Source organism: Zosterops lateralis (genome assembly GCF_965231275.1).
Source record: "Zosterops lateralis genome assembly, chromosome: 27".
In the NCBI taxonomy this organism is placed as follows: Eukaryota; Metazoa; Chordata; class Aves; order Passeriformes; family Zosteropidae; genus Zosterops; species Zosterops lateralis.
In genome coordinates this window covers 5,693,493-5,715,645 of record NC_139787.1, presented here as the reverse complement: position 1 = coordinate 5,715,645, position 22,153 = coordinate 5,693,493, and the positions used below count along the sequence as shown (strand labels likewise).

The 22,153-nt window shown below is 59.9% G+C and overlaps 2 protein-coding genes across 3 annotated transcripts; one reads left to right on the top strand and one right to left on the bottom strand.

Annotated features, from left to right (window-relative positions):
* Positions 1–1,462: 1,462 nt before the first annotated feature.
* On the bottom strand, positions 1,463–11,693 carry CLK2 (CDC like kinase 2). 2 transcript variants are annotated; one of them, XM_083878974.1, is made up of 13 exons: positions 11,596–11,693; positions 9,541–9,710; positions 7,804–8,038; positions 6,017–6,113; positions 5,604–5,670; positions 5,166–5,282; positions 4,780–4,946; positions 4,278–4,372; positions 3,844–3,973; positions 3,056–3,138; positions 2,756–2,835; positions 2,472–2,562; positions 1,463–2,116 (listed from the first exon to the last, which is right to left on the bottom strand). In XM_083878974.1, exons 2-13 carry the CDS (start codon positions 9,708–9,710, stop codon positions 1,934–1,936), a joined length of 1,515 nt encoding a protein of 504 aa, XP_083735100.1. In that variant the 5' UTR covers positions 11,596–11,693; the 3' UTR covers positions 1,463–1,933. The 2 variants fall into 2 exon arrangements, with proteins under 2 accessions (XP_083735100.1, XP_083735101.1); XM_083878975.1 differs by having other exon boundaries at positions 6,017–6,110.
* Positions 11,694–12,645: 952 nt separating this feature from the next.
* Positions 12,646–21,345, top strand: HCN3 (hyperpolarization activated cyclic nucleotide gated potassium channel 3; the record flags this gene model as incomplete). Its single annotated transcript, XM_083879088.1, has 8 exons — positions 12,646–12,956; positions 15,582–16,011; positions 16,162–16,323; positions 16,715–16,933; positions 17,350–17,496; positions 17,599–17,839; positions 18,333–18,497; positions 19,026–21,345. 8 exons carry the CDS (start codon positions 12,646–12,648, stop codon positions 20,168–20,170), a joined length of 2,820 nt encoding a protein of 939 aa, XP_083735214.1. The 3' UTR covers positions 20,171–21,345.
* Between the last annotated feature and the right edge of the window lie 808 nt (positions 21,346–22,153).

Sequence of the window (22,153 nt, the reverse complement as noted above, 5' to 3'; positions counted from 1 at the left end):
ATCCATCGCGCATCGCCCCCCGCTTCCCCCATGGTTCCGGGTGCCCGCCCAGCAGGACCTACCGAGACAGCGGCTCCTCCTGCGTGTCCACCCCGAGACTTCACCTCTGCCCCCCGGTCCGGCTCCCTCCCTTACCGGGCGGCCCCGGTGCCGTTCGCCTCCTGCCCGCACAGCCCCCCTGCAGGCATTACCCAGGGGGTCGCGGAGGCCACTCCAACAGCTGTCACCAAAGCCGGCCCGACAGCCAGCGAGGGCCTCGCGGCGCGACGAGCACTTGGAGAATTTCTCTCGTGTCTCCTGGACCAGTTATTTTTAGGGATCTCCAAATCCATCCACTCCAGCTGCCCGTGGACTGCGCACTGGCCCCCTCCCGAACAGGGATTCCTCAGCATCCCGGGAGCAGGACACACACCCGTCCCTGCCCTGTCCCCAGCTCCTAGTGCTCAGCAGACTGCTAAAAATACGCTTTAGCATCTGAAAGACTGAGAGTGACACATGAATCCCACAGGTGAGCTCCCACCTCAACCCAAACCTGGAGCTGCTCCTGCCAGAGGTTGAAACTATGGATTTGGGTTTTGGATACCAGCATGAATTTGTTATTTTCTTGAAGTTTAGATAGACCACAGGTATGACTCAATCAATTCAGTTCTCCTCCAGCCTCAGTGTAGGCTGGGCACTCGGGCAGTGGGACAGGATCTGCCCCTGCTGCCTCAAGAGGCAGGTGAGGGCTCCCAGCCCAAGCTCGGTGAGTTGGGATCACAAGCCCATGGAGAGCCCTCAGTGTCACCCTTCCCGAGACTCCCCACACTCCAGGTGAAACCAGACATTTCTTTTCCCTTCTGCATGGTGACAGCCTGCAAAGGCCAGGACAGCCTGATAGTGCCAACAGCAGAGGGTTAAGCAGAGCATGTGTGTCACTCACACCCCAATGAGACTTCCCCCCTGCCATCAGTTGTGACAGCCCAACCATGTCCAGAGAACAGCCCAAACCAAGGCCAAGCCTTCCTGCGGAGATGGGAAGCGCCAAAAGACACAGGCAGCCCTGGGGTGGGTGTAGAGCAGCTGGATGTGGACTCCTGACAACCTCTTTTCCAACAGCCACCACCAGCAGCCAGTGCTCTCCCCCTAAGGCTGAGAGGTTTCTTCAGGTAAGAGAACAGCTGTCCAAGGGCCCCACTGTCCCTTCTCTGCCTCCCACCTCAACACTGGACCCAAGACATGAAAAAAGGGCCAGTCCCTGGTTTTCTGCCCCGCCCCCCCCCCCCCCCCCCATACCAGTATCTACTCAGGTCCAGCTTCAGCACTGATGGCCAAAGGCAGCTCCTACTCAGTGCAGGCTTGGGAGGAATGGTGCAGGTGGATAGAGCTGGACCACGAGCTCCTTTCATCCCCCTCCTTCCCCCCACAGGGCACAGTAGAACAGCCCCAGGAGCTGCTGTCAGGCCAAACCCAGACTAGATGCTTTATTCACTTCATATTTATTTTTCACAAAGACTGTACAAAATTCTTATAAAACTCTGGTGTGGGGATGGGCTATGACATTGATCCAAAAAATAATTCCCATGCAGTCCCACCAGTTCCATAACTTACAAGGAAACAGATAAGATACAGAGAGCTGCAAGTCCTGGAGTATTTACACCGAGGAGGGCAGGAACAGGAGACAAAGCAACACGTGACGAGAGGTATTTACAGCACGGACACACGGCCCCCTCACCTCATGAGAACGGCAGCAGCGACAGCACGTCAGGCCCATGGTGCTCCGAGGCCGACAGAGAATCTGGGCTATTTACAGTATCTCACATATTAACAGCTTTACAAACGTGTCCAGGAAGTTCATCTCATGTATAAAAAAAAAAAGCACCAAGTGTCTGAATAGAAATCACACAGGCCTCCACGGGGGCTAGAATCTGAGGGCTGGCTGGCACCTGTGGCGTCACCGGCTGATGTCCCGGCTCGAGTCCCACATTTTTGTGCTGGGCTCCATGCCCAGCATGTCAAAGAAGGGGTGCTTGAGGGCCTCGGCCAGGGTGACGCGCTTGGACGGCTCATACTCCAGCATGCTCTCAATGAGGTCGAACAGGCGGTGATGGTCCTCAGCCTCCGAGGTCAGGTATCGCTGCCAGGTAGAGGGGGAAGGTGAGGCTCAAGGAGGCTACACCCTGTCCTGGGGTGTTCCCTGGGCTCATGGGCTAAGCTGGGGTAAGGCTGGTTTGTTCAGACCATCACTCAGCCTGGAGCTGAACTCTGTGCTCCTCTATCAAGAACTGACAGATTTTCACACACCCTCCCTTCCCCAGGCACTTCCTGAACTTTCTATGCCCTCCTTGTCCTCCACTTCAGATTAAACTGAGGCTGCTGCAGCTTCCTATTCCTGGGACAGCCAAGGCTCCCTTCAATCACACTGGTCTGACCCTTCTTCTGGCCCATGTTTGCCCAGAGGGAGAATCTGAGGATGGGCCAAGCTGCCTTACCCGCAGTGGTTTGCAGTTCTCCCGGACATAGCGTCCAGCTGAGGTGTTCTCGTCCCAGTCCAGGCGGCCGTGGTAGAAATATTTCTGTTTCCTGTCAGAGTAATAGGTGGGAGCAGGTTACACCTCAGCACAACACAGCCTGCAGCAGCAGGGAGCTGCGAGCCCCAGTGGGACACAGCTGGCTGGCTCAGCAGGCAGTTCCAAAGCGGGCTCCCCCCGGGAGAACCACTGCCCATGAAGCAGGAGGGCTGGCAAACCTGCAGTGCCCAGATGGCCTTGCTCACCTTGTCTTCCGGACCATCCGAGAAGGAATTGGCCCCAAGATCCTCTCCATCATGGCCAGGTGCTCCCGGTTGTCATGTGTCTGGGAGAGAGAAATGTAAAGAGAAGGCATGCAATAGATTCCAGTGGTTCTGCCTCTAGCCCTGTGTATTCCCCCACCCAGAACCCATTCCTGGCCAACACCTCAGGTGCTTCTACAAGACTAGAGGGGCTCCCATCAGTCCCGGGGCCTCTGGGCTGTGCTGGGAAGCAGCCAGCATCCTCTCACCAGTTGGGAAGTACCCACACAACACAGTTCTCACCTGGAAAAGGGTGAAACCCACATAATACTCAAAGATGATGCAGCCAATGCTCCACACATCACAGGGCTGGCTCCAGCCAAGCTCTGAAAAACAATGTGGTTTAAATAAATGATCCAGTTACAACCCAAGAGTCCAAATATCTCTTTCTTTTAAAAATAAATAACTGAAAAAAACACATCCTATTCCAGCCAGGCTCCTGATGCTCTGCTGGCAATATACTGCCCAGTTGGCAGCAATGCCAAACCACCAGCTGATAATGAAATCATCACGGTTGGAAAAGACCTTCAAGGTCACAAACTCCAACCTCTGACCAATCCCCACCATGTCACCCTGTCCAGGACACTGAGTGCCACATCAAGCCATTCCTTGGACATCTCCAGGAAATCTCCCTAGACAGCCCCTTCCAATGCCTGACCACCCTTTCCAGGAAGAAATTCCTACTGATGTCCAACCCTGGCACAACTTGAGGCCATTTCTTCTTGTCCTGTCCCTTGCTCCCTGGGAGCAGAGCTCAATCCCCCATCAGGAAGTTGTGGAGAGTGAGAGGAATCCCCCCCGAACCTTCTTTTCTCCAGGTGGAACAAACCCAGAATAATGACAGGGCTGTAACCACAGCCTTCCCAGAAAACAGCACTGCAGAGCTGTTAAGTAAGGCACTTCCCATCTTCCAAGGCGAACCCAGAAAACTCCTGAGTTGATGTGGAAGCCCAACACTCCCCAGCCCAGTGGGCAGCATCTAGTGCCCTCAAGGGGCACACCTGCCCTGGCAGAGACCCAGTGGCACCTACCCAGGATGACTTCAGGGGCTCGGTAGTGCCTGGTGGAAACAATGGTGCTGTGATGCTCATGGTCAAACGTGGCACTGCCGAAGTCCACCACCCTGATGGCTGTGTTCTTCACACTCCGCTCGTCCCGCTTCTGCATGGGGGAGAATGGGATCCATCACCTGGCAGCTCCAGCCCCTTCCTTACATAGCTGAGGGCACCACGGGAGGGGAAAGCTTCGGCAGCCCCACAGCTCAGTCCCAAACAAGCTCCCACCACCAGCCAGCTACACCTGGGGTAACCATGGCTCACTCAGCACTGCCTGAGCACTGGCAGATCATGAAAAGCCCTGAAGGACTGTATGGAGTCCACATCCCCTAGGGCTGTGTCTGACTCCTCTGGCAAGGTCAGGGATACCAAGAATACAAGAGAAGACCCAAGCTGAGGCAGTGTGTTACCTTTTCCAGGTTGTAGGAGAGCTCATAGTCAGAGTTCACGAAGAGGATGTTCTCTGGCTTGAGGTCAGTGTGGGTGAGTTTATTGTCGTGCAGAACTGAGGGAGCAAAGAGAGTTGGGGTGAGAGGAGATAAGCAGAGCAATGCTGCATCCCCAAAAAAACATCACTGGTTCAGTTTGTTCATTCTGACACCAGTTTAACCCACATTTCAACCTGGCTGTGAACAGCCAGGCAAAGCCCAGGCCATGATGCTTCAGTAGAAGCACAAAGATTTATTGTATTGATCGCTAGAAGATGCAGGGGATGGATGCTGAAGTGCTCTGAGCTACTGCCAGCCCACAAGCATCAGAAAATGAAGAGAGTTCACTCCCAGAGGGGCAGAAGGCTCAGGCTCAGAACCACAACAAAAACTTGTTGCTCTGGGCCACCAGTTGCAGAAGTGCAACCTACTCAGCTCCCCAGGCCAGCCCAGAGCGGGGAGAAGAGCAGCAGGGAACACTTACACTTCACAGCCTGGCACACCTGGAAGGCCATGTGCCGTACTTGGTGGATGGGGTAAGGCAGGTAGTTGTTATCCTTCAGGAAATCGAAGGTGCTGAGTCCCAGCAGCTCAAAGGAGATGCACATGTGGCCATGGTAGTCAAACCAGTCAAACATCCTGACACAGAGACTGACAGAAACATTCCAGTTGGGAACAGCTCTGCAGGTACCACTCAGCTGTGTCACCCTTGCACCAGGCTCCTCCTTTCCCTGCTCAGTCTGTATTCCAGACAAAGCCAAGATGCCTCCAAAACTATCTAAGATCACATTCAACCAACCAACACGAAGCACCATTTTCACCTCAGCCCTGAAACTGGCCCTTCCTGCTGAACACCAAGAGCACACTCACTTTGTGTTCTCAGGATCCTTCTCATTGATTTTCTCCAGCACGTTGATTTCCAGTCGAGCAGCCTCTTTGTATTTCTCTACGTTTTTAATGATTTTCAGAGCAACACGTGCTCCACCCCTATGGGACAAACAGGAAGAAAGCATAAGGTGTGCCCTGAGGGGGTAATAGGGGCTGTGCCCTGTGAAAGGGACCTTATGACCAGCCTCCCCACCCTTGCTCAAGCAGGTTATTACTAAGGGGTGTCCACCAAAGCTGTGCCCTTTCCCTCCCTACAAAACAGCCCTGAAGCTTCCCCCAGCACATGGGCAACACAAAGAAGGTGAGAGCCCAGAGCAGCAGAGGATATTGGAAACCAAGAGACTGATTTTCACCCCCGGGCTCCCATGTTATGCCCAAAAGGCTCCGTTGCTAGCTGCTGTATCTCCTTTTCCCACATACCTCCGGTGATCCATGCACTGCACCACTCTGCCAAACGTGCCTTCCCCCAAGGTGCTGATAATCTCATCTGGGAGGGAGAGAAGGAGAGGGAAGGAGCTGAGAGAGGGAGCAGGACCTGGCTGCAGCGATACACAGGGCAGAGGAGAATGCATTGCAACACCTAACCTGCACACAGCTGGAGAGACCGGAGCAGCGGAAGGCTGACACCGGCTGCACAAGGCAGCTGCCCTAATTCCCTGGCACTTCAGTAACAATACACAATATAAACGTAGCTTTAACAAAAGGGGAAGGAAAAGGAGAGGGTTTCTCTTTAATAAACAATGAAAATAAAATGAAACAGAAAGATAAGACAGATCTGCGACTGCGATGGGAGCTTAACTAGAGAGCTAAATTATGTTACGATTTGGCTGTACATCTTTCTTGTAGCCAGTCGCCGACGCGATAGATCAGATGCCCCTCGTCGTCGTCCTCCACACTCTTGGCCCTTCTGCTGCTCTGTCGACTCCGCTGCTGGCCCAGGCAGACAGGGAATTCATCATTCACCAATCAGATTTTCAAACCAGCGCAGCAGCCAGCGTCACGCATTGGTTGGTTTGGAAATTCACATGGTTGTTTGAGGAGGGGTTGCAGGAGGAGATTCCCAGCCAATTCATACGGCACAGAGGAATATATAACGATAGGGATATTGCAAGGGAACATGTCAAGATACAACACACTAGCTCAGAAAAGAAAAAAACAGTTTGCTTTTTGTTGTAGCAAAAAAAGAAAAAAAAAAAAAAGAAAAAGAAAAAAATAAGAAAAAAATAAGAAAAAAAAGAACCTACAAACAGCCCCAACCCGAACCAGTGTGACAGCAGAGCTGTCAGAGTGAGGGAGCTGAGGGGCATGGAAGGGGCCAGCTGCTCTCGCTCCCACGGGGGCTCAGAGAGGAACGGCACTGGCCTTTGGGTCCTGGGGACTGCCTGAGCACGTCGCGGGCCAGAAGCCATGGGGAGGGGCTCCCGGCAGCCCCAGGGCCGCCGCAGAGCAAGGGCAGCAGGAGGCAGGTGCCGGGAGGTCCTGCACAAGCCCAGGCTGCCCCCACAGGCACCCCCATCCCACTCCAATAACCGCCCACACAGCTTCCCCCAGCCCTGACACTCAGGGGAAGATGAATTCCGAGATTTCAGAAAAGCAGCTCTAGATACAATGATCCATCCAAAATCGGAAGTTTGCAGTGACTGCCTGGGGAAAGATGGACACTTCTTCCTAGACCCTCCCCCAAAGAAGCTGACCCTGGAAGGACTAACTTCCAGAAGAGAAGCAGAACCCAACAGGGAACAGGGACAGCCTGGGATGAGGCAGATAAGAGGTTTATGCCAGAGAAGAAAAAAACTCCAGCCTTCAGTTCCTCAACTAAGTATCCCCATACCTGGGAGCAACTGGCCAGCAGACTTGGGACCCACATCCAGCCCCCAGTCCCCTCCCTGGACACAGAGCCAGAACAGATCAGACAACACTGAGAGCTCCACACACAGAGCAGAGAACGTGTCTGGGGTCTAATGGAAGTGGAAGGTGAACAGCAGAACAGACAAGAAGAGAAAGCCAGGGATGCTGCCAGGAAGAGCCTGGGATGGTTCTGCCTCCACCTGAGCTGAGTGGTCCAAAAGCTCTGCTCCTCTGCAAAGCCCCTCGCATGACAGCCCACATCAGCTGGGCCCACCCAGGAGGACCCTGCTCTGGAGCAGGTTCTAACCCTCAGAGCCAGAGGCTTCCTGCCACAGCCCGAAACAGGGACCACAGGGACAAGTCACCTGTCACAGGCTCCCTGGGACTGGGACCAGCTGAGCACTGGCTGTTCGAGCCTTGCACAAATCCTGCCTGGCTGGGGCTCCTACACAGCACTCCATGAACATCACCGAACGGGAGGAGATGCAGCACCACCCTGGGGACACGCCAGCCTTGTGGGGCATTTCTCTCCCCCACATGACCTGGCAACACTGAGAGAGAGTCTGAGCCACCTGTGCCCAGCTGGCAAAGGGCAGCGCTGGCCACAGCGCACAGGGATGTGGGCAGGAACGCTCCACACCAAAACAAAGTTCTCTAACACACAGTTCAAGCCGAGTCCGAGAGAGCGTTAGAAAGGGAGTTTTCTACTTACCTAGCTCAGCACCTGGGAGAGAAAGGTTACAGGGCAGGCGCGGCACAGCAGGATACTCACCGATGAGGAGCGGCTAAAGGACCGGCTGCGGCGCCGCCTCCGCCTGTGCTTACGCCGGCTGCTTTTGCAGCTCCGGTAGCTGCCCTCGCGGTCCCGGGAGCGCCGGTACTCGTAGGAATGTCGGTACTCAGGCTCGTAGTAGGCATCGCCCCGCTCGCGGCTGTAGTCGTTGCGCCGGTAGCTGTCACAGTAACGCCGGTCGTAGGCCCTCCGGTCGGCAGAGTGGTCGTCGTAACTGGGCAGGGGGATGTGGAGGGGAACGTTGAGGGGTTGGAATGGACTTGAAGATCATTATCACCTCTGGACCAGATCACCTTGTCCACCCTAGCCTTGAACACTGACAGGGTTGGGGCACCCACATCCAACCTGTGTGCCAGCATCTCACCACCCTCACAGGGAAGATTTTCTTCCTATGGTCTAGCCTAAATTCTCTCTCTTTCAATTTGTACTCATTACTTCTTTTCTTATCACTACAGTTCCTCATGGAGGGTCTCTCTCCAGCTCCCTTGTAGGCCCCTTTAAATACTGGAAAGCACTGTGATGTCTTTACACAACCTTCTCTTTTTCAGGATGGAAAACTCTCCCAGTACCAATTCTCTCAGCCTGTCTCCATAGGGAAGGTGTTCCAGTCCTCTTAACAACTTCCCAGCCTCCTCTGGACCTGTTCCAACAGTTCCATGTCCTTGCTATATTGGGAACACCAAAACTTTGCAGTGCTCCAGGTGTCTCACCAAAGCACAGTAGAGGGGATACACTCCATGCTCGCAGCTCCAGGGGCAGGGGCAACTGGAGGGGTGGGAGCCCAAGGCAAGAAGCCATAAACTCCTTGCATAACAAGGGGGACAGGGACGTGTGTCCCAGCCAGGTAAGGAACACCGAGGGACACCTGGAGCTGAGGACCCCAGATCTTCCTGTACTGTGACTGTGAAGGGATAAAAGCTCGGTGGGTCCTTTGTTCAGGATCCCTCCTTGAAGGCACCAGCTAGAGCTTTTACTTTGTTATTGCACCAAGATTAACTATTTTTAAGAACTGAGACATCTGAGACTGCTGTGAGAAACCAGGGCTGAGCCAGTAAGGAAACTGGTCTGACTGGGAGTGTGGGGTGTGTAGGGTGTCAAACAGAACAACCATTGGGTCACTGAAGCCACTGCTGTGAAGGGGCCTCAGTCCCACCTCAGGTGGTAAAGCAGAGGGCTCCAGAGTGGTTGGACAAGGAAGTTTCCCTAAGAGGGGAGTGAGGGGGTTTGGCGACAAGCACTGCCCCGGCTGTGACAGCTCAGAGCAGGCCCAGGTCACACGGAACCTGGGTGAGTATGGATGACTAGGCCATGATTAAGGGACTGGAGCATCTCCCTTAATGAGCAGAGACTGTGGGAGATGGGCCTCATTAGTCTGGAGAAGACTGAGAGGAAATCTCATCATTGCACATTAGTATCTCCAAGGCAGTTGTCAGGACGGTGCCAGACTCTTTTCAGTGGTGCCCAGCCATAGGATGGGGAGCAATGGCCATAAACTAAAACAGACCACGTTCTACCTCAACACAAGGAAGAAGTTCTTCCCATGCAGGGTGGCAGAGCACTGGAACAGCTGCCCAGCATGGGGTCTCCTTCTCTGGAGATATCCCAAACCCACCTGGATGTGTCCCTGTGCCACCTGCACTAGGTGACCCCAGAGGTCCCTCCCAACCCAACACCTCAGTGATTCTGTGCAACAGGGCAGGCGTGAGCCCCACTCACCTCCGGGATCGGACGTGGTAACTGTCCTCCCGCCGGTGCCGCCGGTCCCGCTCGCTGCTGCTGGACCGGGACCGCGTCCGCCGCCGCTTGTGCTTGCGGCTCCGGTAGCGCTCGTGGTAACTGCCGCGGCTGCTGCGCTCCGACGAGCGGTACCTTCGGGAGTGCGGCATCTGCGGGGACACAGGGACCCTGTCAGCCACCCGTGGGGACAGCGGGGACCCTGTGAGCTGCCCATGGGGACACAGGGACCCTGTGAGCCGCCTGTGGGGACACAGGGACCCTGTGAGCCGCCTGTGGGGACGGCAGGGACCCTGTGAGCCGCCCGTGGGGACACAGGGACTACATTAACAGCTGCATGGGACAGGAACCGGCACAGAGCAGGGAGGCCGCCAGCAGCCTGTGTGAGTGTGCCAGGGAATCTGAGCAAAAGGGGAGGAATCTCTGAGAGATCCCAGAGCCCCACAGGACAGGATGAGACCACCCACTTGCCCCATGATTCTCTTTCCCAGGTTCATATCTCTTCTTCACACCCATCTCTACTGTCCACAGCTTCAGGAAGAGCTTTTGCACCTTCTCTCTTTAAGTTACCCAAGAAGGAGGGAAGCAGCACCAAAGAGAACTGAGAAAAGGTGAAATGAAGCCCTGGATATCACCAGAGTCCCTCCCTGTGCACCAGTAATGGACAGCCAGAGAGCAGCTCCTCAAGAGATGCCTCAGGTTTACTGCCAAGTGACACCTACACTTGGACACAAGTGTGGGGAAGAGTCTGGGGAGGGGCACACGAGGAGCAGCTGGGGGTATTTGGTTGGTTTAGCTGGGACTGAGAGGAGATTTCAGGGGGCTGCAGCTTCCTCAGGAAGGTCAGCTCTGATCTCTGCTCTGTGTGACCAGTGACAGCATTCAAGGGAATGGTCCTGGCCCAAAGGCTGCCAGAGCTCCAGGAGCATTTGGACATTGCTCCCAGGGATGCCCAGGGTGGGGTTGTTGGGGTGTCCCAGGCAAGGCCAGAAGCAGGACTCACTGATGATTGTGGATCCCTTCCCACTCAGGAGATTTGTGACACATGTCCCTCTGTCCACGGGGAACACCCAGGAGCAAACCTTCCTTTCCCAATGGACATTAACAGAGCTCTGCAGACCCACAGCTCTGCCCTTCTGGGGGAACATGAGAAGCTGGAGCCAAGGAGATCCCGAGGTGAGATGGCACAGTGGGGTGCAGCCCCTCAGACCCTGACAGGCCGTGCTCCACAGCTCTCAAACATTCCCCACACGGATTTTGGTTCCAAGCACAAATCACAGAATCATGGAATGTTAACGGCTGGGAGGGACCTTAAAGCTCACGCAGTTCCACTCCCTGCCATGTGCAGAGACACCTTCCACTAGCCCAGGCTGCTCAAAGACCCATCCGACCTGGCTTTAAACACCCCAGGGATGGGGCAGCCACAGCTTCTTTGGGCAGTTTGTGCCAGGGCCGTAATAGAAGCCAGACCTCCCTTTTCCCAGAGAGCTCCCGCGGCCATTTCCCCCATCCAAAATGCCCCCGGCTGCGTCCCCGTCCCCGCCCCGCGCTGACATCACCGGCAGGGCTTGGACAGGCCGAACCGGCCCCAGCGATGGGGTGATCCAGGGGCACGGGCTCAATACCCCCTGCACGAGCCTCGCCGTTTCCAGCCACTGATTGAAGGGAGTGTGAAGGCGGCGCTGGCGACCCGCCAAGCCCCGTCTCCGTGGAACGAGCACTGGAGCGTTCCGCAGCGGGGTTGGAACCGGTTTGGGGACGGTAATGGCGGCCGCGCCGGGCGGAGCCTCCGCCGTTCAGGGCCGGAAGCACCGGGACACCGGGAGAGATGGGCCGAGGGCGGGGCGGCCTCGGCGGGGAGGCCCAGACCCGGTCCCCCTAGCCATCCGGCCTCGCCGCCCCCGCGGGAACACCCAGACCGCCGCTTTCCACCGCGGCCCCACCGGAACCCACAGGCCGGGCCCGCCCCGGGGCCCCCTCACCGACCGCGGCCTACCCACCCCGCCCCACCCCGCCCCGCGCCGCGCCGCGCCGCACCGTCCTCGCAGCCAGCCCGGTGCGCTTGTCCCACAGGAAATCCGTGATGGCGGCCGTGGGCCCCCGGGCCCCGCTCCAGCTCCCGCCGCCGCCGCCGATCCGGGTCCTGCCAGCCCGCGGGGCCGCGCACGCACGTACGCGCGCACGTACACACGCACGTACGCGCGCGGAGCTGCGTCACACAGGGTGAGGCCAATGGGCGGGGTTAGGCCCGGGGGCGGGACCGAGAGCAGCTCGTCCCGCCCATCTCCCTCCTTAAACCACGCCCCTTCCCCGGCCCCAGCGGCGCGGGCTGGGCGAGGCCGAGGGGCGGGGTGAGATCCGAGGGGCGGGACCAGGGCAGATCGCTCCGCCCACCTCATCCCTGAAGCCGCACCCCGGCCTCCTGACGGCAGCGAGACGGTGCCGAGGGGCGGGGTCAAATAATGAGAGGGGTCTATTCTGATATCCCCGCCCATCGGCTCCCGAAGTCCCGCCCCGTTCCCGCCCTCCGGCGGGGTTAGACCGGAGGGGCGGGGACTACGGGCGTTAGCCCCACCCACTGTGTCCCCAAGCCGTGCCCTTCCTCGCCCCTCCGCCGGTGATGGGGCGGGGCTAGAAGAAAGGGGCGTGGTCCCGGATGGGTAGTTCCGCCCCTCTCTCCTTGAAGCCCCTCCTCTCTCCGGTTTCCCTAGCGGTGGCGCGACCGGACCAGGGGGCGCGACCGGACCGGGGGGCGCGTTCTCCTTCCCGAGGCTCCGCCCGCCCGCCCCGCCCGCCGCAAGGTCCCGCCGCCGCCGCCGCTCCGGTGCCGCCCGGGCCTCGCCGCTGCTCGCGCTGCCGCTCCGGTGCTGCCGGCGCTTCCCGGCTCTCGGCGGCTGCCGCGCCCGCTCCGGAGCGTGCGCAACAGGCGGGCGCCGGAGGAGCTTCGTGAGCCCTCGCTGAGCGAGTGGCCGCGGGCGGCGAGCGAGCGCCCGCCCGCCCGGGGCCGGGCATGTGCGGCGGGGCGACGGGCAGGGCGCCCGGGCAAGGGCGTTTGAAGGAAACGTGAAGCGAGGCGGCGGCGGCGGGATGGAGGCGGCGCCGCGGCGAAGCCCCGAGCCGCGGGAGAAGCCGCCGGTGCTGGACGGGGAGGCAGCGGGGGCGCCCGCGGGGGCGTCGGGCGCGGCCCCAGCTTCGCCGGCGGCGACGGAGCAGATCGTGGCGGAGGGCGAGGCGGCGGCGGCGGGCACGTTCGTGCAGCGGCAGCTCGGGGCGATGCTGCAGCCCGCCGTGAACAAGTTCTCGCTGCGCATGTTCGGCAGCCACCGGGCCGTGGAGATCGAGCGGCAACGGGTGAAGTCGGCGGGCGCCTGGATTATCCATCCCTACAGCGACTTCAGGTGGGACCGGGGCCCCGCGACCCCCGCCCCGGCACTGCCACCGACCCCCATCCCGGTACCGGTCCCGGCTCCGGCCGCACCGCCCAGCCCGGTGCCCGCCGCTGCTGTCCGTGGTGCTGAGCGCGGCCCCGCCGCCCGACACCGTAGGGGCAACAAGTGCCGGTAGCCGGGGCTCCGCACTGGCCCGGGGTGGAGGCTGCCGACCGCCGGAGCCCGGGACCGGACTGCCTCAGCCCCTTCCCGTCTGGGATTATCCCGCCGGCACGGACAACTCTGTCCTGCTTCAGCACAGCCGGGCTCTCGGGGCTCCCGGTGCTCGGGGACAGCCCGGCTCCGCCGAGCCGCGGAGCTCCGCTGACCCGGCCCCGGGTGTGCGGAGGCGGAGGCAGGGGTTGGTTGCTGGGCTTTGCCTGCCCTTACAGCTCCCCCCGCCCTTCTCGATGCTGTTTTTAATTTGATAAGGAGTCTTCTTCCCCCTGGGACGCGGCTCCCCGCGGCTGAAGCAGGGCTGGTCACCCAGCGAGCAGCCGGGCCTGGCTCTCGGTGTCACCGGGATCACAGTGGGAGCTCGGGGATGGATGATGTGGGAGGAACTGGGTGTCACGGGGATGTTGAGTCATATAGGGTGGGCTTTCTCCACGGGGAATGAAGCTGCCAGGCAGTCATCTCCCGCAGCAAGCTGTGACATGGATGATGTCCCCAGCCTGGGAAGCACCCCAGAATGGGGCCAGCAACCAGTGGGTCCCCTGCACCTGTAGCCATCTCCCCTCATCACCGGGCCCCAACCACCCACTTGGTCCCTTGCACCACCTCAGCATGACACCCAGGGCTGCCAGCCCTGTGAGCCCTTTTCCCAGGGAATCCATCCCAAAGTTTGCAAGCCTTGAGCCTGGCAGCAGCAGCTTCTGCAACCAGCACCATGAAGGGAGCTGGCAGGTAGACAGACAGGGGGATTACTCCAGTGTTTATCACATTAGGGAGATACATAAAGGCCATGGAGATCAGGGCCCCAAGTGTTCAGTCTGACACGTAGTGAAGGACAAGGCCTGTGCTAAAGAGCTTAAGCCTAAATCTGAAGCAAGAGCTCTGGGCAGGCTTGGGCAGCTACAGGGCCAGACAACTTCTCTGCTCAGTTTCTGAGGGTACAGCATGGAGGTGCAGGAGGCAATTCCTCAGCCAGGTCAGGCCCCTTCTTCTTCATCTGTATTTCCTTGCCTAGCCCAGCAAATCCAGGCCACTGGCAGGAAGGTGTTACTTTGGGAGAGGCTCCTGACCCTGGGGTGGGATCTTGATTATGGGGTCCCTCACAGCCCTGGGGTCATTCCTAACCCTGGGTGGCTCCTGGCCCTGGGGTGGTTTCTGGACCTGGTGTCACTTCTGTTCTTGGAGTGGCTCCTTGAGAAAAGGGTGCCTCCCTCTACTCCCCCTCAGTCTCTGGTGCTCTCTCTCTGAAGAAGCCTCTCATGACACCACAACCTCCCTTCCCCTTCTCCTTCCCCTTCTCCTTCCCCTTCTCCTTCCCCTTCCCCTTCCCCTTCCCTTCCCTTCCCTTCCCTTCCCTTCCCTTCCCTCAGCTCCAGAGGCCCCAGTGCCTGTGTCCCACCACGGGTGTCGGGTGGGAAATCCCTGCAGGCTTCTGTCAGCTGTAAAAGCTGGTTTGGTTCCACTGGGCACTAAGATCCACCCTGAAGTCACCTTTGGAGATTTGAGTCTACACCCACGACCAGGGCTGGGCCTAACAGGCGGTGCCTGGGGACACCTGAAGGTGGGAGCTGGACTTGCTTTCCCAAAGGCCCATGAAAGCTCTGATGGGGGATCCCAGGAGTGACAAGCCTGGTGGAGAAAGGTGTGATGTGTCTGTGTGAAGAATGAAAACATCCCCGTGGCATTTGCATGTGAACAGGGCTGCTGGATGTCCTGACATAACCAGCTGCTCCCGGCATCTCTTGGCTTTCCCTCCAAAGCCCCCGAGCTTGTCCACTCTTAGCAAAAGGAGGTGGATGAGGAGTGCTGCAGGCCCAGGGCTGTGCAGCTCCTGCCCTGTGCATGCTGGCAGCTCCTTTAAGGTGGGACATTCCTCCCACCTTCCCCTGGTACCAGCATTGTCTATCCTTGCTTGGCTGCTGCCTGGCTCACCACAACAGCTTCACTGCTCCTCCTTGGCCGCCCCAGGAGCTCGGCACTCAGTTTGTATAACCAGCAAAGCTTATCCCAAATCCTGCTAAGCCAACTCAGCTGGTGGCGGGGAGACAGCAGATGACAGGGAGCCTCAAGGGAGCAAAGCCCACATCCTCTCTGAGTTCTCCATGGGGCATGTGTCAACTTTGAGGTGGGGGCATAGGTGTGCATGCACTGCCCTGCAGGAGAGACAACCAAGCTCCTATCCAGCCCCTGACCCAGTGCTGAATTGCTCCTCTCCACACAAATCTGCTCACACCTGTCCCAGCCACGCAGCAGGGTTAGTCATGTCTCTGGGCAGGCACATGTGTATGTCTCCTCAGCACCTGCCTCTCTGCACTCTGTCAGACCCTAACTTTGATCCTGGGTTTGCTGTCTAACTGCCTGTGTCCTGCCTCTCCCCACTCCTCCCGGTCCCACTCTGTCCCCTGCATTCCCACCCTGCAGGTTTTACTGGGACCTCATCATGCTGCTCCTGATGGTGGGGAATTTGATCATCCTGCCCGTGGGCATCACCTTCTTCAAGGATGAGAACACCCCTCCCTGGATCGTTTTCAACGTGCTTTCAGACACTTTCTTCTTGGCTGACCTGGTGCTGAACTTCCGGACAGGCATTGTGGTGGAGGACAACACGGAGATCATCCTTGACCCTCACACCATCAAAATGAAGTACTTGAAGAGCTGGTTCCTGGTTGACTTCATTTCCTCCATCCCTGTTGACTACATTTTCCTCATTGTTGACCTGGAGACCCAGGTGGATTCTGATGTCTACAAGACAGCCCGGGCCTTGCGCATCGTGCGCTTCACCAAGATCCTCAGCCTGCTGCGCCTGCTGCGTCTCTCTCGCCTCATCCGCTACATCCACCAGTGGGAGGAGGTGAGAACCCCTTGGGGACCTCCTGGTCAGGGTCCCAGGCCAGGTCGGGGGTCCCCAGATACAGGGCACAGCTGGCTGGAGGGCAGAGGGCTCCAAGGGTTGTTCTAGGAGAAGAGTTTCTCTGCAACTCCACTCCTGCCTGTTCTCCAGATCTTCCACATGACGTATGACCTGGCCAGTGCCGTGGTGAGGATCTTCAACCTCATTGGGATGATGCTGCTGCTGTGCCACTGGGATGGCTGCCTCCAGTTCCTGGTGCCAATGCTGCAGGACTTCCCTGAGGACTGCTGGGTCTCCAAGAACCACATGGTGGTGAGTGCCCAGACAGGGGTGATTCCAGCTGGGATCTGCTGGTGGTGGGGAGAGGATTTGGTTCCCTGTCTCCTACCCCAAGGCTGGGAGACGTACTGGTGAACAGTGTCTCTGTGGTCACAGCAGTGAGATAGGGCAGAGGGAATCTCTGCATCACCTTCCCGTCTCAGCTGGGGCTCCTGCCTCCTCCCCAGAGCAGGGGCTGGTGCCTGCTCAAGTCTTCACACAGTCCCAGTGCCTCTTCCTGGAGGAGAACTCATCCCTTTGGCCTTGGAGGAACCTTGTTCTCACTGGGTCTCTGGACTCCCCAGCTTAGGGAGGTGGGACTGGGGGGTTCAGCCCCACAGCATCTTCCAACAAACCCCCCAGTGCCACTGTCCCTCGTCTGCAGAATGACTCGTGGGGGAAGCAGTACTCGCATGCCCTGTTCAAGGCCATGAGCCACATGCTCTGCATCGGCTACGGGCAGCAGGCGCCTGAGGGCATGACCGACGTCTGGCTCACCATGCTCAGCATGATCGTGGGGGCCACCTGCTATGCCATGTTCATCGGCCACGCCACCGCCCTCATCCAGTCCCTGGACTCCTCCCGGCGCCAGTACCAGGAGAAGGTCAGCAGGGTGGAGGAAGGAGGGCCTGGGTACTGGGGGAAGAGTCCTGGCATGAGCAGGTCCAGCTCCAGAACCAGCTCAGCACAGCTGCTGTGCCCTGCTCACTCCAGAGGTTGGGATCTTTGTCCTTGCCACTCTGCCTCGGGTTGTATCAGGTGGAGCTCAGGCTGCCCATGGAGAAAGAGACCGTATTGGTGCCCATATTGAGGGTCACTTTTGCACAGTGTGGCCCCTTCCTGCCCTCTGCCCTGGGCCCACCTGCATCCTGAGTGCACAAGGGTCTTGTCCTTTGTCCCAGAGGTGGCCTTTGGCACTGCAGCAGGGATGTCTGTGTCTACATCATTGAGAAGGGATGCATTGTCCAGCCATACAGGTGGTCCCAGCTCAGCCCTAAGTGACTCCCCTTGTCCCTACAGTACAAGCAAGTGGAGCAGTACATGTCATTCCACAAGCTGCCTGGGGACACGCGCCAGCGGATCCACGAGTACTACGAGCACCGCTACCAGGGCAAGATGTTTGACGAGGAGAACATCCTGGGGGAGCTCAGCGAGCCGCTCAAAGAGGTGCGGGCACCACTCCAGTGGTATGGCCTGGAGAACAGAGGCTGGTGCTCGCAGGGGCCAGGCTCAGTGATGTCCCCACTGATCTGCTCCTCCACCCCACAGGAAATCATCAACTTCAATTGCCGTAACCTGGTGGCCAACATGCCCCTGTTTGCCAATGCCGACCCCAACTTTGTGACAGCCATGCTGACCAAGCTGCGCTTCGAGGTCTTCCAGCCCGGGGACTTCATCATCCGTGAGGGCACCGTGGGCAAAAAGATGTACTTCATCCAGCACGGGGTGGTCAGCATCCTCACCAAGGGCAACAAGGAGACAAAGCTGTCTGATGGCTCCTATTTTGGGGGTGAGGCTGGGCTGGGGGACCTGGTGAACAAAGTAGGGGCCAAAAGTTGCCCTGGAGCAGAAGGTGGGGCATCCTTAATGTTTCTGCCTGCCCATCCCCTCTTGCCCAGTGCCAAAGTCTTGGCATCCACCTCACCCCAGTTCTTCTGGCTGGGGCAGAAGGAGCATCCACCACCCCCCTGCTGGCCAGGGAGGAGGGAAGTGTAGAGCAGAACATCTGAGCCAGTTTATAGGATATAGGCACAGCTCTGGGAAAGAAACAGGCCATCACAGCAGCCACAGCTGTGGGTGTCCCCATGGCCTGCAAAGGGAGGAAAACGCTGTGCCAAGGAGACAGCCGTGGCTGTGCAGGCTCCAGGGTCTGTCCCTGCCTCTGAGCCATGCTCCACCTCTGTGCAGAGTGTTGGGGTGCCAGGCAGTCCTGTTCCTGCTCCGACAGCTGGGAAGGGGATGGATGGCTGTGTCACCCTGACCCCAGCCCCGTGTCCCTGCAGAGATCTGCCTGTTGACACGGGGCAGGCGCACGGCCAGCGTGAGAGCCGACACCTACTGCCGCCTCTACTCCCTGTCCGTGGATAACTTCAACGAGGTGCTGGAGGAGTACCCCATGATGCGCAGGGCCTTCGAGACGGTGGCCATGGACCGGCTGGACCGCATAGGTGAGGAGTGACCTCCTGGGCTCAGCACAGCCACCTCTACAACCACTCCCAGGGCCCACGGGCCCCCAGACCCACAGGTGATGGAGTCACAGAGCTGGGATGAGGTGATCACAGTGCCCCAACCCCATAGGTGCCCAGCAATGAGGATGATGGGGTGCATAGGGAAGGAGACTGCTCTCTCTCTCTCTCCCTCCCAGCAAGATCCAGGCAGGGCCAGAGGACAGGCTTCCCTTGGAAAATGTCACTGCACTGCACTGTACTGTACTTGCCGTGTCTGGCATGACCAGCTGCTTGTCCTCACCCTTCCTTGACTGTTGAGGACCCCAGTACCCAGTCCCTTTAGAGTCAGGACTCCCCTGTCTTGTCCCTGCTGCTTCCACTGCTGCAGTCTGGACCTTTCCCAGGGTCTTGCTTCCCCTGGAACACTGGTGAGGTTTTATGGTCCTTTCCCCACTGCCACCCTGCCCTCCACACTGTCCCGAAGAGCCCACGCTCCCAGGGACAGTGACACTCCTGCCTCCCCTCCAGGGAAGAAGAACTCCATCTTGCTCCGCAAGCGAGCCGAGCACAGCTCGGGGCCCCTGAATACCGAGATGATCCAGCAGATCGTGAAGCACGACCAGGACATGGCACACAACATCCAGGACCTGCAGCAGATGGCGATGGGCCGGGAGCTGAGCGGGAAGCCGGTGATCTGGGAGCCGCTGGTACACGCGCCCCTGCAGACGGCCGCCGCCACCACCAACGTGGCCATCGCGCTGACCCACCAGCACAGCCTGCAGGCCCACATCTTCCTGCCGCCCTCCTCCATCTCCAGCCCGCTCTCGCCCGAGGCCACCCTGCTCACCAAGCCGGTGCGCCGGTCTCAGCCTAGCCTGGGGGGCTCCCGGCCCTCCTCCGTGAGCTCCCCGTCCGGGGCGCCGTCCCACCTCCAGACGCCGGCCGCCGGCTCCCCTTCCTCCCCCATGGTCCAGTCCCAGGCGCCGCTGGAGAGCGGGGGGCAGAGACCGAGCCCCGGGGCGCAGCCCCTGCCCCGCGCGGCGCAGAGGGGGGAGATGCCAGCGGGGCCCAAGCAGCCCCCGGCCGGCCCCCAGCCCCAGCTCTCCAGGTCCCGCGGCGCCTCGGTCTCCACCTCGCTGCTGCAGCAAGCGGCGGGCGCTGCGTCCCCCAGCTCCGAGCAGGCGCTGCCCCCGGGAAGAACGCTCCACTACAGCCTGTCCCGAGCCACCGGCTCCCACATCTCCCTCCTGATGCAGCCCCAGCAGCTGGTGAAGCACAGGAGCATCCAGGGCCTGCCGGTGGGGCGGCTCACCCAGGATGTCCGGCTCCTCTCTGCCTCCCAGCCCTCCCTTCCCAATAAAGTGGCCCAGCAAGCCGACGGGAGCTCCTTGAAGCAGGGCAGGAAGTCTGCCGGGAACTTGGCCCGCAGGTCCTCGCCCTCGGTAGCCGGACTCCTGGCCAAGCCGTGTGCGGGGATCCCGGGCCAGCCCACTCACTCGCAGCAGATGCCTTCAGGATCGCTGGCTCAGCCCGGCCGCTCCACGGCGGGAGCGTCCACTCCCCAGTCCCCGGGCTCCGCGTCCAGGCAGGCAGCGGGTCCCTCCCGCAAGGGCTCCGTGGCCTTCAGCCCCGAGGTGGAAACGGCGAAGCCCAAACTCCCATCCAACATGTGAGTCCTGGCGGCACCCACACAGGCAGGAAGGACCCGGGCATCCCGGCGGCAGAGGAGGCAGGAGAAGCAGAGCATCAGCCCCGCCGTGCCGGAGGGAAAATGAGGTGAGAGGCAGCACCCGGGGCCATGGAGGGGCCGTTTCAGGCACGGGGGCACGGCAGGGATGAGCATGGGGCCAGCCCCAGAGCTGGCCCAGCCTGGATGAGGAGGGGGCTCTACTGACTGCCCCAAGGGGGTCACCCTGCCCGGGCTCTCCCCTCCTTGCTCATCACCATCTGTGAGTTCTGCCCTCCTCCCGGAGACACAGGACAGGTCAGCCCTTGTCCAAACACTGGCCTCTCTGGGGAGCTCAGCTCCCCATAACTGCCCCTTGGGGGCCGGGCCCCCCACGCTCTGTGCCGTGTGTCCCATGGCCTGTCCTCGGGGCCAGGCTGGCTCTGGCAGTTCCTCCAGCTTGTCCTCTGTCACAGCAGGGGCTGCCCCACGCCCACCTCGATCCCCAGATTGCTCTGCTCAGCACCTTTGCCTTTAGGGTGAGGAGGGAAAAGCATTCCCCGGATCCACTGCCCCGGTGGAGGGAGGAGGCTGGAGCCCATGGCAGGAGCTCCCCGAGCAGGCAGAGCATCGGGGTGCAGGGTCAGCACTCCCCTTCCCAGAGTGCCAGGACCTGGGGGTCCCGGGCAGGGCTCCCCTGGTGTGAGGAGTGTCAAGGGGCAACGCTGGGGGTAGAGGGCTCTCCACTGAGCAGCCCCCCAGTCCCTCTCCCCGGCTTGTGGGACCGTTTTGCCTCAGAGGTGCTGAGTCTCAGTGAGGCTGGGATGTGCTGCTGGGCAGGGCTCTGCCCCACACCCGGGCACTGTGGCTGCCCCCCCACGTGCCCCCATGGGGGCAGCCTGGAGGGATTCTGCTGCCTGCAGCTCCAGGAGGATGCTCAGAGGGTCAGTCCAAGAGGACCCCTCTGTGGCTTCAGAATGATGTCCCGAAGGTCTTCTGGGAGGACCCTTCTGTGGCTCCAGGAGAATGCTCACAGGGTCACCTGCAGGGACCCCACTGCCTATGGCTCCAGGAGGATTCTCAGCCCGGGCTCTGCTCCCCTGCCCTGCACTGCAGTCCCGTTTCCAGGTTGCCTGGAGATGTCTGTCACCAGTGCCACAGGAGCAAAATGTGTCACAAAGAGATGCCAATCCCGGGCAGCACCTGGGTGACATGTGGGACTGTGGAGTCACCCCCCCTCGAACAGGGGCCTGGGGTCCCCACAGATGCGCCACGCCCCTCCCCCTTCCCCCCCGCCCCCCGAGACAGTAGTGTGCAATGTGTGTGCGAGTCGTGGCTCTGCCGAGCAGCCGAGCTCTGCTTACAGTGTCGCTTTGGGCCAACCGTGTTCAGTCCTGGTTAGAGTAGTGTCCCCTCCGACCCCGCCGCGCCGCGCGAGCTGCTCCCCGCTCCCGGAGCCAGGAACCGGGGCTCGTCCTCGTGCTCTGGGGCTCAGCTACCGCTGAGCGGGACCCGCCGGACCCTCAGCGCAGGGCTAGGGCTTGTTCCCCGCGGTACTTATTGAAGTGAGGTGTTCAGTTCTCCACCCTCATGTTTTGGGGCATCGGGAGCAGCTCGGAGCCCAGCTGCTCTGGGAGCTCATCCTGCGGGTTGCAGCAGCCCACCAGGAATCCCGGCAGTGCCTGCCAGAGCGGATGTCCCGCACTGCCTTTTTTCCATGGATTTCAACTGCCCTTCCCTATCCACCCCCACGTCCTCCTCCATCCCCGCGCTCCGTGTGTCCCCAGCAGCCCGTCGGGCAGGGATCTGAGGCGGAGCCGCGTGTCCCACGTCCCCGGGTTGTGTTCACGCTGCGTGATGTAGATGTCTTAGCGGTCATCCCAGCGCCCCGCAGAGCGCCCGGGCTGGCTCGGACAGCACCGAGCTCCGGCTGGCCGCGCCTCTGGTGCACCCTGCCCACGCCACAGCCCCGTGTCGGAGCCAGAGCCAC